This window comes from Colobus angolensis, unplaced genomic scaffold, assembly GCF_000951035.1.
Source record: "Colobus angolensis palliatus isolate OR3802 unplaced genomic scaffold, Cang.pa_1.0 Scaffold168, whole genome shotgun sequence".
In the NCBI taxonomy this organism is placed as follows: domain Eukaryota; kingdom Metazoa; phylum Chordata; class Mammalia; order Primates; family Cercopithecidae; genus Colobus; species Colobus angolensis.
Window position 1 is genome coordinate 4,666,167 of NW_012114799.1, and position 16,307 is coordinate 4,682,473.

Sequence of the window (16,307 nt, forward strand, 5' to 3'; positions counted from 1 at the left end):
AAAGAAAGAAATTCAAAATATTGCATAGTTCCCTGTATACCCTTTAGCTTCTCCTGATACTAACATCTTACATAACAATATATGATTATCAAAACTAGGAAGTTAACATTGGTACAATACTGTTAACTAAAGCACAGATTTTATTCACTATTCTATATTTTTTCCTGTTGTAGGATCCCATGTTTCATTTAGTTGACATGTCCCTTCAAGTCTTCTCCAGTCTGTGACAGTTCTTCAATCTTTCCTTGTCTTTCATAACACTGACACTTAGAAGAATAATGGTCATTTTGTACAGTGTTCCTTAGTTAGGGTTTGTCTGATGATTTCTTATTATTATGTTGAAGTTAACGTATTTTGAGCAAGAATACCGTAGAAGTAGGTTGGGTCTTGTTTGGTGCATCATATCAAGGGGTACAAAAACTGGTAATGACAACCGTGATCACTTGGTTACAGTGGTATCCTTAAAATGGTTTCTGCACTTAAAAGTCACTATTTTTTTTCTCTTTGTAATTAATACATTTCATGGGGAAGATACATTGGGATTGTACAAATAACCTTTTTCCTCAAACTTTTGTCCGCTAATTTTAAAGAATCTATTGATAGATCTTGCCTGCAACAAAAATTGTTGTTTGCCTAATGAAGATTTTTTTATTTGGGGGGGGATTATTTTTAATGCTACTAGATTTTCCAGAGATTCTAATTAAGCAAGTAAAATCAGGAGGGAAAGTAATTGTTACAAAAGGATTCAGCTTTGAAAATGCCGATTGAGAGTTGTGTGTACTTCTGTATATACTGAGGATTGAATAGGAGGGTAAAAGTGAAGTAGATGAACTCCTAGCGTTCCTTTTTAATACTGCCCACTTAAGAGAAGTTTAAATCCTAAAGGCACCTTCTAAGTTTCAAATTTAAATTTTATTTTTAGAGCTAACACATGAGTTTCTACAAATATTGGAGAAAACGCCTAATAGGTTGAAGAAGATTCGAAACTGGAGGGTAAGAGAATTGACAGGGTTTAACAGAATTTCAGTCTTTTATGTAACATTTACATAGCTAACCAGTTTGAATTTTTGTGGTTAAATAATCTTTGCAGTATTCCTGAATAATTCAGCGTGTCTCAACTTATATATACTCACATATTCAACTACTGAGTCCAGTGGACTTTGCTAAAGTACATTATACTTTTAAAAAATTTTTCGCAGTGATTATGACAAAAGTATCCTCTTCATTTTACAAATGGGGAAACTGAAGCCTAGACAAGTTAAATTACTTTCTCAAGTGCTGGGCTAGGATTTAACTTGTATCTGATTCTAAAATTGGTGTTTTCAGTTTTTTTATAGCTTTCTTTTATACCTCTAAATAAGGCACTTATTTACTAGCAACATTAAAACCTTGAACCCCAGGTAATTTTATTTCCATATGTTTAATATATAATGTTTTTAATGTATAACTTTTATAAGACAAGAAATTTGCATTAAATTATTTTTCTATATCACTGCTTCTTCTGTGTTTTATTTTAATAGGCTAATCAGGCGGCTAGGAAACCAAAAGTAGATGGACAGGTATCAGAGACACCACTTCTTGGTTCATCTTTGGTCCAGAACTCCATTTTAGTAGATAGTGTCACTGGTGTGCCTACAAACCCAAGTTTTCAAAAACCATCTACATCAGCATTCCCTGCACCAGTACCTCTAAATTCAGGAAATATTTCTGTTCAAGACAGCCATACATCTGATAATTTGTCAGTGCTAGCAACAGGAATGCCAAGTACTTCATACGGTTTGTCATCACACCAGGAATGGCCTCAACATCAAGACTCAGCAAGGACAGAACAGTTATATTCACAGAAACAGGAGACATCTTTGTCTGGTAGCCAGTACAACATCAACTTCCAGCAGGGACCTTCTATATCACTGCATTCAGGATTACATCACAGACCTGACAAAATTTCAGATCATTCTTCTGTTAAGCAAGAATATACTCATAAAGCAGGGAGCAGTAAACACCATGGGCCAATTTCTGCTACTCCAGGAATAATTCCTCAGAAAATGTCTTTAGACAAATATAGAGAAAAGCGTAAACTAGAAACTCTTGATCTTGATGTAAGGGATCATTATATAGCTGCCCAGGTAGAACAGCAGCACAAACAAGGGCAGTCACAGGCAGCCAGCAGCAGTTCTGTTACTTCTCCCATTAAAATGAAAATACCCATTGCAAATACTGAAAAATACTTGGCAGATAAAAAGGAAAAGAGTGGATCACTGAAATTACGGATTCCAATACCACCCACTGATAAAAGCGCCAGTAAAGAAGAACTGAAAATGAAAATAAAAGTTTCCTCTTCAGAAAGACACAGCTCTTCTGATGAAGGCAGTGGGAAGAGCAAGCATTCAAGCCCACATATTAGCAGAGACCATAAGGAGAAGCACAAGGAGCATCCTTCAAGCCGCCACCACACCAGCAGCCACAAGCATTCCCACTCGCATAGTGGCAGCAGCAGTGGTGGCAGTAAACACAGTGCTGACGGAATACCACCCACTGTTCTGAGGAGTCCTGTTGGCCTGAGCAGTGATGGCATTTCCTCTAGCTCCAGCTCTTCAAGGAAGAGGCTGCATGTCAATGATGCGTCTCACAACCACCACTCCAAAATGAGCAAAAGTTCCAAAAGTTCAGGTAGTTCATCTAGTTCTTCCTCCTCTGTTAAGCAGTATATATCCTCTCACAACTCTGTTTTTAACCATCCCTTACCCCCTCCTCCCCCTGTCACATACCAGGTGGGCTACGGACATCTCAGCACCCTCGTGAAACTGGACAAGAAGCCAGTGGAGACCAACGGTCCTGATGCCAATCACGAGTACAGTACAAGCAGCCAGCATATGGACTACAAAGACACATTCGACATGCTGGACTCGCTGTTAAGTGCCCAAGGAATGAACATGTAATAATTTGTTTAGGTCAATTTTTCCTTTACTTTTTTAATTTAAAAATTGTTAGAATGGAAAAATTCCTTCTGATCTAGCAGTGGTAACCCCTGCTGTTGCTGCCACTGCTTCAATATTTGTAAGTGCTGCTTTATTCTTCATTCTGAAAAGAAGAGATTATAGTAAACAAGTCTTTATCTCCACATATGATAGTGTTATAAATACTGTAAAAGCATGGAAGGTGCAAAGCTCAGTATTTCTACAATTGCAGCTAAGAACATTAGGATGAATGGCTGGCTGCTTCTAGGAATATAAGATGCCTCAAGCATTCATTATTTATGATTTGAATACTGTAGCTATTTTTTGTTGTTGCTTGGCTTTTGAATGAGTGTAAATTGTTTTCTTTTGTGTATTTATACTTGTATGTATGATTTGCATGTTTCAAAGATAAAGGGATAAAACAGTATACTGACAACTGTTTACAAGAAAGTGGAGAAAAATGTACATACATTTTTGTATGTTTAGATATTACCATAAATACTCAGGATTGGAGCTGCTTGTAAGTATAACAATATACAGAATAACTTTATTTTATCTTGTCAGAGTCCATCACTAATCTAAAACAAAGGTGGCACTTTTTTTATGTTAACCTTAAACTCTAGGCCTTACTGGAAGCCACTGATAGGGGACACTTCACTACCAGATGTGTATGCAGTGCCACAGATGGTCACATACACTGTGAGGCACTGAAATTTTGCCTTCAGAGGTTCTGACCAGATTGGCTGCTGAAATAGCCCCTAACTTTCTGAAGGCTTGAAGAGGAAAAAATAAAGTTTACATACTCTTGATGTGAAGTGCATTTAAATGTTTGTTGGCTTGTTGCAGTTCTATGAAACAGAGCTGTTAATAATGGTTATGTGGATTACTGTGATTTGAAAACTAAATTCACAATAACTTACCTAGTAGAGACTTAGTGAGTTGTTTCCTTTAAAGAATTTTACACTACATATTTTAGCAGTAAACAGGGATCACTTTTCCTTTAGCATTCAGAATGACACCACATTCTTAAATATACTCCTTCCCTGAAGCGTGTTTGTGTATGATGCCATCTTTCTTTTTCAGGTAAATGTAGTCTTCCTTATAAAAATGCAATTAAACCTATGCTCTCTCAATTCTTTTATATTCTAACAATAAATAAAAAAGAAAAGATTACTGACTGTGCATTGTACCTGTATTTATAGTTATGGTTATCAGGAAGCTCTGTAAGAAAGAAGAGGTCAGCCTCCCAGGCAAACCACTAGTGGAGGTTTTACATTTGTTTGCACATCTCAGTATATTTCTGTTGAGGTAAAGTTTGCACAGTCATCTGACTTCTGATCAAACATTGGATTTTAACTTGTTTAGATTTTGTCTTAAACACCAGTAATATGGCTCTTGTTTATCAGCTAATCTTGAATTTATTCTGTGGTAAATCTTTGAGTTGAGTATATTTGAGATTGATTGGATTCAACCTCTTGTTGAACTGAAAACAATTTTTTTTCTGTATTTTTGTTACAAAGCCACTGATATGTGCACAATTGTAATTTTACTCAAGTATGTTGCAGTTGTAAATATTAGAGTTTAATCTTGTGCTCTACCTTTATTTAGCAATTACCTAATAGCTTTATAATTTTTAAAGATAATTGTTCTTTATTTTGTCAATGTTATTTGAACTTGGGGTACTTAGGAGCCTCTTTGTAGGGACTGTGCCTAGGTAGCATGTCCTAACATTTGTTCTTGTCTTGCATAACTTTAGTGATCTTTGTCATTATATGTAACTTTGTTGCTCTGTATGGCATAATATTGTATCCATAAACATGGTAATTTTGATACAGTTATACTTTTACAGTGGTACATAATCCAAGGACTAGTATAGAATTAAGCTGAGTGCAAGATGAGGGAGGGAAGGGCTTTCTTGATAATTTAGATGTGAAACCTCTACAAGAGCTATCATGTAAAAACTACATAAGGTGGTTGTGCTACTGTATAATTGGGGGTGATAATACCAGGAATTTTAATAAGATTTTGTAAAGAATATCCAGAAAAGTAGTGAACTTATTTTCAGTAGACATAGATAACAATGTGAATATTTAAGGTCTGTGACTATAGTTAAACTTCACTAAGAATTTGCAGAATTGTTTTGAGATGTGGGAATAAAGGTAATTTTATTGAATCTTCATTGGTGCTAATGATGGACAGTTAAAAAGATAGCTAGTGTATATTGTTATGGGTCAGTACTTATTAGTACTTCCAAAATTGAATTTGAAATGCTATGTATTCACTTTTCACTCTGTAAATGTAATTCTTTACAATGACTTTATTTATTAAAGGGCAGCCAGTTGTCGTTTTTACAGGATTGTGTGGGCTATTCAAACTCCTTAACCCCTGAACAGGATATTAAGCTTCCAGAATAACGATGGGAATAAATATGGAATCCTTTTTAAGTTTTATTTCCATTAAACAAAAACCCTTATAATTCATACTATCATGAATTTGTTTTATCCATCTCATTTGCATAACAGTTCATCTGCCTGGTCCTACTAGGCTCTACCAAAGAAAAAGACTCTGATGAGTGGACATTATTACTGTGACTCTTGTAAGTAGCCATAAATAAACCAAAATAGTATCAAATTTAGGTATGAAATTCCACATGTGCAAAGTACTGTTAAGGTGATAACATTTTTGATGAGATTTAAAAAAAAAAAATATTTGAAATATTAAAAAGCATTATCTTTAAACGTCCTATAAAAGAGTGAGTCATTTTTAAGTTGTGTTTTCCCTAGATCACTGATTTGTTACCTTTACACAGAAGCACGTTGCAAAGAAAGGCTTTACTTCTACCTCTTCCGAAGCTAGTTTTCCAATATTGAGCTGTGTCCCTCTAAATATTTGCCTTAGCTATTTCAAAATACATATTTTCAGAACCAAAGCAAAGGGGTGGTTTGTTCACTGAAACATTCTTAAGAGGCCTACTTAACAGGCAGTAGTAGTCTGTAGTGGTAAAACCTCACAGTTTCCTAATTGCAGGTATGTAAATACCAAAAAAGTCCTGTTAGCCCTAGGTTTATCTTTGAAAGCAATTAAATGTGCACCTTGGTCTTCCTCTGTGTGTGCAGATTCGTTCTGGTTAAAGTTCTTATTCAGAATCATCTAAAAGAAATTTCTAACATGATGTATGATTTCTTGAATGTCATGAGTAGCTGCTTGTATTACTTTGTAGCAACAGATTGTATTAATATTACGTAGAATACCTAACTTTTTTGGCCTATCCTCTTTGAACTAGAAATGACTACTTGAGGGCTCTTTCAGAGAACCAATATGAACTGTTTTTGTTAGTACCAAATACCCTTGCCTTAAAAGGTTTCAAGCACATTTTCCTTTATATTTGAGAACTTAAATTGCTGACTTGTATTCCTTAGGCAACCTTAGAAATAAACCACTGCTTATAGCTGCATGAATATTATGCACTTCATGAGTACAGTTAGTTGATTAGATATTTCAGGGTTTTGCATTTACTATAGACATGGGAACTTTTTTAATATGATAACATCTTAGGAAAACCTTTCTCAAGATATTATACCATTTCCAATTTTATCCAAATGAAAAGCATACCTGCTTAAATTTAGGATGTCTTTGCTGAGAATATTTGGAGGCTGTTAGGACGAATCATGGATTCAGTATTTCTAACCTGATTACTGCCTCAGAGGCTGTCTTGGGAGGCAGTAGGATTCACTGACTACCTTTACCCAGATGAGGGATCAGCAAATCTCACACTTGAATTAAATGAGTTGACAGGACAGTAGGTGCTAATCTCATGCGCCGTAAGATGGGCTTATTTAGACAGGAATTTTTGCATTGGAAAAGCAGCACGTTCTCTGACCTTGGGTACCAAGCTATGATACTAATTTGAGAATCACATTCTGATACGTTAACATCAGAAATCAGTGAGCAACCTAATCGCTGTAAGCTGACATATATGGAAGCTGAAATCAAAAGGTTGCTTGTTTTGTTAGTTTCCCTGGAGCATCTATCTTTAATACATCTTGCCAGTGGGACTGAAGAGCTCAAAATGATTTAGGCCTAATAACCATACATTCATTTTCTGCTCTGCAGTGTCGATTTGGGCACAGCCAGTTTTTGCCTCTGTGGCACCTTTCTGTAGTTTACTGTTACCTATTCTGCCTGACAGATTGCTTAAGTAGGTTGATAAGATACATCGAAGATTGAATGGCTAGGAGTAACTCTGTTCTCATACAGGCAACTTCACTGGAATCCATTTATCTCAAAGTTTTGAGGGCCATCTAATTTCCTATATTTTCAAGTTTGGGGCGGAAACTCAAAATCTCGAGCATTGCCGCTTTAGTAGTTTGATTTGCCTGTTGTTTAATAACGAGTACATTCTTAGTAAGTGATGAGTACATTCTTATTTTTAAGGCATGTTTTGTTTTTCAAGCAGCTTCATTTTATTAGAAAAACTTCATGTGTACTCATTTGTTGTAAGCAGTGATTGTGGGGTTTCATTTTCTGAATGTACTCAAAGCTCCCAACAATTGAATAGGATGTTTGCTAATAGAAAATCTAAAACAGGAATATGTGTATATGGCATGAATTAGTCATTGACTTTAAGCTTCTTATCCATACAAGGAACTAATAAAACGTGTTTATTGACAACATAAATCCAAGGCTCTAACATGTCTTGATGTGAATCAGAAGTAACTTGCAGGTGGGGCGCAGTGGCTCATGCCTGTAATCCCAGCACTTTGGGAGGCCAAGGTGGGCGGATCACCTGAGGTCAGGAATTCAAAACCAGCCTGGTCAACATGGTGAAACCCTGTCTGTACTAAAAATATGAAACACCCAGGTGTGGTGGCACATGCCTGTAATCCCAGCTACTTGGGAGGCTGAGGCAAGAGAATCGCTTGAACCCAGGAGGCAGAGGTTGCAGTGAGCCCAAGATCGCGCCACTGCACTCCATCCTTGGAGACGGAGTGAGACTCCTTGACAACAACAGAAGTAACTTTCAGTCCCTGGGAAATGTGAGATCTCTAGTATAATTGACCCTTTATCCAAGTAATTTCATGTATCATTCAGGAGTGCAGGCTCTGGGATTAGATGGTCCATGCTCTAGTCTTAGCCCTACCATTTAATAACAGAATGGCATTGGGTGAATTACTTGATCTCGTGCTTTGATTTTCTTCCCTACAAAGTGTTAGTAGTCATACCTGTTCGTCATAGAGTTGTGTAAGGCTTAGATTGTCAAGGAAAGCTAGCTAGAATAGCATTAAAGAGAATCCTAATGGGTAGATTTGGGATACTGTATGGAATGATGAAGCCCAATCCAGGTGTATAACTGGAACGTATTAAATACTGCATTCCTGCTGTGTCCAGAATTCTCTCAAATTGTTCATTCTGATTTCTGTTTTAAGATTTTCTTGTCACGCCGGGCACGGTGGCTCACGCTTGTAATCCCAGCACTTTGGGAGGTGGAGGCGGGCGGATCACGAGGTCAGGAGATCGAGACCATCCTGGCTAACACGGTGAAACCCCGTCTCTACTAAAAATACAAAAAAAAATTAGCCAGGCATGGTGGCGGGCGCCTGTAGTCCCAGCTACTTGGGAGGCTGAGGCAGGAGAAGGGCGTGAACCCGGGAGGCGGAGCTTGCAGTGAGCCGAGATCGTGGCACTGCCTCCAGCCTGGGTGACAGAGCGAGACTCCGTCTCAAAAAAAAAAAAAAAAGATTTTCTTGTCTAACCTCTTGCATCACTCCCATAAAAAGCACAAATAATTGCAATTATCTGGAAGGGGAATTACTTAAAATTTTTTTGTTTTTTGAGACAAGGTCTCACTGTCACCCAAGCTGGAGTACAGTGGTGTGATTTTTGGCTTACTATAGCCTCTGCCTCCCAGGCTCAAGTGATCGTCCAACCTCAGCCTCCTGAGTGGCTGGGACTACAGGCATGTGCCACCATGTGCCCGGCTAATTCTGGGTTGGGTTTTTGTTTTTGTTTTGTGTGTGTGTTGTTTTTTTTTTGGTAGAATGGGGTTTTAACATGTTGCCCAGGATGGTTGCAAACTCCTAGATTCAAGCAGTCTGCCCACCTTTGCCTGCAAAAGTGCTAAGATTACAGGTGTGAGCCACCACGCCCGGCCCCTTCAAAAATATTTAAACATAAGCTGTTCTTATAATAAGGCCGCTTGCCAACTTCCCTCACCTTCCCAGCAATTTCCCTGCACCTTCCACGTGAAAGAAAATGCAAGCTAATTGCAATAACTTTGATAAAGTAGAATTAGGATAGAAAAGTCACTTTTAAAACAATTTCAGGCTGGGCGCGGTGGCTAACGCCTGTAATCCCAGCACTTTGGGAGGCCAAGGCAGGCGGGTCGCCTGAGGTCAGGAGTTCGAGAGCAGCCTGACCAACATGGCGAAACCCCATCTCTACTAAAAAATACAAAAAATTTAGCCAGGCGTTGCGGTGCGTGCCTATAGTCCCAGCTACTCAAGAGGCTGAGGCAGGAGAGAATCTCTTGAGCCTAGGAGGCAGAGGTTGCAGTGAGCCGAGATAGCGCCACTGCACTCCAGCCTAGGCAACAGAGCAAGACTCTATCTCAAAACAATAATGATAATTTTTAAAAATTAAAAATAAAGCATTTTCAGCCTAAATGTAACATAAATATTTTTTGTGTCACAGTTAAGAGATTTGTCTCACTGGTACTGACATCAGTAAGGGCTTGTTCTATTAATAAATTGGATGGGTTTTAACTTTACAAAGCGAGTAATTCAATCTAACCAAACTCATCCAAGTTCATTGTGTATTCCTTCACCCCTGCCCCCTGCACTTTTCAATATAATAAATTGTATGTTTTTATTTTAACTGTAGCATATGGCCTGCCTATTCCTTCCCCTCAACACCACCTCCCAATACAATGTAGGGCCTCACTGATGAAAGATTTTTATTGTATTGCCATGAAATTAAGAATCTTACTTAGAGTTTTCAAATGTTCAGACACAGTTCAGGCCAGTTTTCTTTCATCTTTCACATCAGCCTGTTAGTGACTGCCTTATGGATGAATTCAGCCATGGATTTTCATAATGTCATGTCCTGTCAATAGGAAAAAGCACTATCCTCTATAAACTTGACAGTGTAATGGCATATACAAACTTTTTTAAAACTTTATTACCAGTAGAGATAGAGGTTGCTTACACCAGAGATTTTTTAACTGGCAGAATCACCTAGAAAGATTTTTAAAATGCAAGTTTCTGCATTTAAATAGCTGCTTTAAACTGAATTAAGTGCAGCTCGTATGAAGAATAAAGACGGCCTGGTAGGTGATGGTAGGTAGCTTTTGGCTGCTCCTTGAGCAGATTAAGTGGGTTATTACCTTGGAGCTACTCATTACACAGTGTATAACTAAAGTAGGTTAAAGTTAAGGAGATGCTGTAGATCTGCTTTTCAGAACTTGGGGGTTAAAATGTCTTTGGTTGAGCTTGGGCCCAGAGTGTACAGGAATTTAGCACATAATGTGAGTTTTGAATGTGATTGAAAACTCAGCGGTTGTGCCTGGTGAAAAGGGTGATGCTCATGGAAGGGAGGACAATATTACTGCTAGGTGAACAATGGAAAGCTTTTCACACCATTAAAGTACTCAAAATCAAGAACTGGACTGCTGTATCTATCATCACAGTGGTATTTCACTGGACTCGGTAAAACTAGGATGTAACTGCTACCATTTATAAACTGTGAGTTTGTGGGAGGCAGCAGGGAAGAGCTTTATGGGTGACAATCCAACTCCCACCTTGAGTTGGATAGCCTTAAGAAAGCTAGCTCTGAACCCTGTTCTTTGTTTAATAAAGGAAGAATGATACTACCATCCCAATCAGCAGCTAGAAAGAAATGATGTGCCTTTTTCTGCCAAGAGCTCAGTGAATGCTAGCTATCCCAGCCCTGACCTACCTCCACTCCCAACATCCTTTCAGACCCTCTTCAAAAGGAAGAGAGCACACATGTGGGCAATTATAGTGAAGAGTGTAATTCCAAACAATTGGTCATGTCTTAAACACAGTGAATAACAAAAATACAGAAGCTTTGAGGACCAAGGCTTGCCTATTGAAAATTTCAGTTCTTTGTTTTGTTTTGGTTTTTTTTGATATGGAGTTTCGCTTTTGTTGCCCAGACTGGAGTGCAGTGGTGCGATCTCAGCTCACTGCAACCTCTGCCTTCCAGGTTCAAGCGATTCTCCTGCCTCAGCCTCCCAAGTAATTGGGATTACAGGCACACGCCACCATGCCCAGTGTTGGGATTACAGATGTGAGCCAACACGCCCAGCCAGCACCTATTGCTCTAAGCTATAGTCACAGATATTTTTATTGGCTGCCATCATTTCAAGGTGGTTCAACTACAAATTAACTTTAGGAGTATTCTAATAATGGTATCAGGATTTGTCAAAACCAAGCTGCTTTAGTTTTTATGAAATAAATGTGAAATGCTGTCCAGGTGAGGTAAAAACAGATTTTACTTTGGACGTGTAACATTAGATGAGTCTTTGTCGGTATACATTTTCTTAAATTTCTTTTTTTTTTTTTCTATATTTAAAAATATGGACACATGAAGTTGGTGTTAACAAGTTTACTCCTATTCTACTGAAATATAAGGATACTGAAGACAATTTTGGAATATTGAACAGAAACTTCAAAAACCTGAAGTTTTGGCTGGGCAGGGTGGCTCATGCCTGTAATCCCAGCACTTTGGGAGGCCGAGGCAGGTGGATCACTTGAGGTCAGGAGTTCGAGATCAGCCTGGCCAAGATGGTGAAACCCCATCTCTACTAAAATTACAAAATTGAGCCAGGTGCGGTGGCAGGTGCCTTTAATCTCAGCTACTCGGGAGGCTGAGACAGGAGAATCACTTGAACCCAGGTGGCAGAGGTTGTGCTGAGCCAAGATCACGCCAGTGCACTCCAGCCTGGGCAACACAGTGAGACTCCCATCTCAAAAAAAATTAAAAAAAAACAAAACAAAACAACAATAGATGCAAAGTTTAGTAGATGAGTAAGATCAACAGCAATGGAAACATGCTTAATCCTGGCCGGGCACGGTGGCTCACGCCTGTAATCCCAGCACTTTGGGAGGCTGAAGCAGGTGGATCACTTGCAAGGTCAGGAGTTTGAGACCAACCTGGCCAACACGGTGAAACCCTATCTTGGCCAACATGGTGAAACCCCATTTCTACAAAAAATACAAAAATTAGCTGAGTGTGGTGGTGGGCAACTGTAATCCCACCTACTCGGGAGGCTCAGGCAAAAGAATCACTTGAACCTGGCAGGCGGAGGTTGTTGCAGTGAGCCGAGATCATGCCACTGCACTCCAGCCTGGGCGATAGAGTAAGACTCAGATTAAAAAAAAAAAAAAAAAAAAAAAAAAATGTGTGTGTGTGTGTGTATAGCTTAATCCACCAACTTAAAATGACTTGTAATACTACTAACTCATCCATGCTCACTTTTGTGAGGTCTACTAATGTTCTGGGAATGGCAGTGTTTGAAGGGTGACCTCAACAGAGGTAACTATTCAGATGAAATGAGCAAAGGTCTCTGGAAAAATTTGTGTGTTGACTCATCCTTCCCTTACCAGACCTAGCTTTTGTCCCTACCAACTGGTTTAGGCTTAGCTAGTTCTGCATATGGAAATAACCTGATTCACTGCAAATAGATAAAAACTTCAAATCGCTGGGTGCGGTGGCTCACGCCTATAATCCCAGCACTTTGGGAGGCCAAGGCAGGTGGATCACGAGGTCAGAAGATCGAGACCATCCTGGCTAACACGATGAAACCCGTCTCTACTAAAAATACAAAAAAATTAGCCAGGTGTGGTGGCGGGCGCCTGTAGTCCCAGCTACTCCGGAGGCTGAGGCAGGAGAATGGTGTGAACCCGGGAGGCAGAGCTTGCAGTGAGCAGAGATTGTGCCACTGCACTCCAGCCTGGGTGACAGAGCAAGACTCCATCTCAAACAAACAAAAACTTCAAATCACTACAAATAAATTACAGAGAAAACAGAGCCCAAGATTTATGATGCCACCTTAACTAGCACAATTTCTTGGAGACATCTGAGGAGTTAGGGGGCCCTCTGATAATGAAACGCCGAGGCCCTCACCTCCTCCTATTAGGCCTTGAACCTCCTAGAATCTTTAAGGCTAAGATTGCTGCCAAAGTACAGAATCTAGAATCTCTTTAACTTACCTTCCTGCCTTCCTCTAGTCTGCTTTGGACAAATTAAGTAAGCGTCTTTATTCACCAGGCAAGAAAATATAAGTTGTTTTTACAATTTATTTTAAACTAACATCATTAAAAAATTGACAGGACAGGCCAAAAATAAAAGGAAATGTCATGTAAAGCAATAGAGAATGTAGTTCCTGGACAATCAAAACTGTAAACACTGAAATATGTTTTTTGTTGTTACTAAGAAATTTTTTTCTGATACTATGAGTAATCATGTCTGACACTTGAGGAGGCTAATATGTAACTGAAACTTCCATTTAGCGACTCCATAGGATCTAGTTAAACTGGGTTAGACTGAATTTTCAGTAGGGAAACAAAGATCGCTTAGCCATCATTCCCCACAATTAAGCAATAAGGGAGCATCTGCAGTGGAACTGGAAAGAAACTCTTGATGTGTATTCAGTGACTTCTCTCCAAGAAGGAGTGCTTCAGGAGCTGGAGAGCAGAAGGTCGCTCATGCTGGTCCCTAAGAAGGGAAAAACACATTAGAAACAGCAGCACTCAGTAATGAGACTGCCAATGAGATCTACTTAAATGCAGACTTTTAAAGATGGAAATACAACTTATGACAGTCAAACAGACTTGGGTTGAGTCCAGTCTCCAGTTTTTAGCTGTGTGACCTTAAGCAAGTGACTAAAACCCTCCTCATCAGTAAGATGGAGATAACAATAATACCTAATTCATTGGGAGAATTGAATAATATATATACAACTTTTAAACAATAGCATGGTACTTGTTCGAATAGTGGTAGCTATTGTGATTGAAAACTAGGCCCTAGTTTCCCATTGTATTTTTGTTCAATTTGTTTGGAGTCTAATTTACATATGGTAAAATTCACACATTTACTTTTAAAATTTAGAAGCATTAAAATCCAGAATTGAAAAGACTTTTTAAAATAGATATTCAAACATGCTTTGGTGATTAATTGAAATAATCCCATTTCGGGCACTCCTGGATTAACATAAGATAGAGGGAGACAGTTGTTCAGTACTATTGTGGCATAATTTTTTTCTTCAAGAAATTCAAAAGATTTTAGAAAGGTATCAGTCAATGAGCCAGTCAATGAACCAATGAGCTAATGAAATAGTCAATAATTAGCTTCACTGGCCTATTCCAGAGGCATTCTTTTGGTTAAATTAGCTATCTGTTGATATTTTTTTTTCAGATACATAAATATTTATTAAGGCTTTAACAGGTAACTTCCCCTATCCTCCACATTGTGCAACCACTTTCTTTATTGATATACAATGAGTATTTATCATTTCTATGTGTCAGGAACATTTCGAGTCCTCTCTTCTAGCTGTTTGAAATACAGAATACATTGTTGTTAATTACAGTCACCTTGTTCTGTTATCAAACACTGGAACTTATTCCTTCTATCTAATTATGTACCCATTAACCAGCCTCTCTTTATCCTCCCTGCCCCACCACATACACACCCTTCCCAGCCTCTGATAACTATCATTTTACTTTCTATCTCCATGAGATCTACTTTCATAGCTCCCACATAAAAGTGAGAACATGTGATATTTGTCTTGCTGGGCCTGGCATATTTTACTTAAGAAAATGAACTCCAGGCCGGGCGGGGTGGCTCAAGCCTGTAATCCCAGCACTTTGGGAGGCCGAGATGGGCGGATCACGAGGTCAGGAGATCGAGACCATCCCGGCTAACATGGTGAAACCCCGTCTCTACTAAAAAATACAAAAAATTAGCCGGGCGAGGTGACGGGCGTCTGTGGTCCCAGCTACTCGGGAGGCTAAGGCAGGAGAATGGCGTGAACCCGGGAGGCGGAGCTTGCAGTGAGCTGAGATCCGGCCACTGCACTCCAGCCTGGGCGACAGAGTGAGACTCTGTCTCAAAATAAAAAAAAAAAGAAAAAAGAAAATGAGCTCCAGATCCATCTATGTTGCTGAAAATGATAAGATTTCATTTTTTTTATGGCTGAGTAGCATTCTGTTGTATATATATACTAAGTTTTCTTTATCCATTCATCTGTTGAGAGACACTTAGGTGGATCCATACCTTTGTTATTGCGAATACTGCTGCAATAAGCGTGAGGATGCAGGTATCCCTTAGAGATAATGATTTTCTTTCCTTTGGATAAATACTCAGTAGGAGGATTGCTGGATCATACGGCAGGTAGTTCTATTTTTAGTTGTTTTTTTTGTTTTGTTTTGTTTTTGAGAAATCTCCATACTCTTTTCCATAATGGCTGTATTAATTTACATTCACACCCAACAGTACATGAGTTCCCTTATCTATACATTCTTGCCAGCATCTGTTATTTTTGTGTGTTTTTAATAGTAGCCATTTTTAACTGGGATAAGATGGTATCTCTTGGTGGTTTTAATTTGCATTTCCTTGTTGATTAGTGATGTTGAGCATTTCTTCATATACCTGTCAGCTATTTGTGTCTTCTTTTGAGATACGTCTCTTATTGGATGAACATTTTGCAAATATTTTCTCCCATTCAACAGGTCGTCTCTTCACTCCGTGATTTCTTTTGCCTTAAAAGCACAGGTGACAAAACCAAAAATAGACAAATTGAACTATATATTAAAGAGCTCCTATACAGACCAATACCCTGGAGTGTTTCCCTATGTTTTCTTCTAGTAGTTTTATAGTTTTGAGTCTTATGTTTAGGTATTTAATCAATTTTGAGTTGATTTTTGTATATGGTGAGATAGGGGTCTAACTTCATTCATCTGCATATAAATATGCACCATATATTGAAGAGTGTGTCAATTCCCTGGTATGTGTTCTTGGTCCCTTTGTCAAAAATAAGTTGGTTTACATATGGGACTTATTTCTGGGTTCTCTGCTCTGTTCTATTAGTTTATGTGTCTGTTTTTATACCAATACCATGCTGTTTTGGTTACTATAGACTTGTAATATATTTTGTATATATTTTGTGTATATTTTGAAGTGACATAGTGTGATGCCTCCAGCTTTGTTCTTTTTGCTCAGTATTGCTTTGGCTCTTTCAGCTCCTTTTTGGTTCCACACAAATTTTAGGACTTTTTTATATATTTCTGTGAAAAATTACATTGGTTTTTTTGTTTGTTTGTTTGTTTGTTT

The 16,307-nt window shown here is 38.5% G+C and overlaps 2 protein-coding genes across 2 annotated transcripts in view; one reads left to right on the forward strand and one right to left on the reverse strand.

Moving 5' to 3' along the window:
- Positions 1-7,634, forward strand: part of CCNT2 (cyclin T2) — a 41,912-nt gene extending 34,278 nt beyond the window's left edge. The window contains exons 7-8 of the mRNA XM_011937743.1: positions 923-993; positions 1,521-7,634. Of these exons, the coding sequence (XP_011793133.1) occupies positions 923-993; positions 1,521-2,939 (1,490 nt within the window). The 3' untranslated portion in view covers positions 2,940-7,634. The remainder of the gene's footprint in view (positions 1-922; positions 994-1,520) is intronic.
- A 5,625-nt stretch (positions 7,635-13,259) lies between these two features.
- MAP3K19 (mitogen-activated protein kinase kinase kinase 19) overlaps positions 13,260-16,307 on the reverse strand; it is a 60,895-nt gene continuing 57,847 nt past the window's right edge. The window contains 1 exon segment of the mRNA XM_011937721.1: positions 13,260-13,694. Within this exon segment, the coding sequence (XP_011793111.1) occupies positions 13,628-13,694 (67 nt within the window). The 3' untranslated portion in view covers positions 13,260-13,627.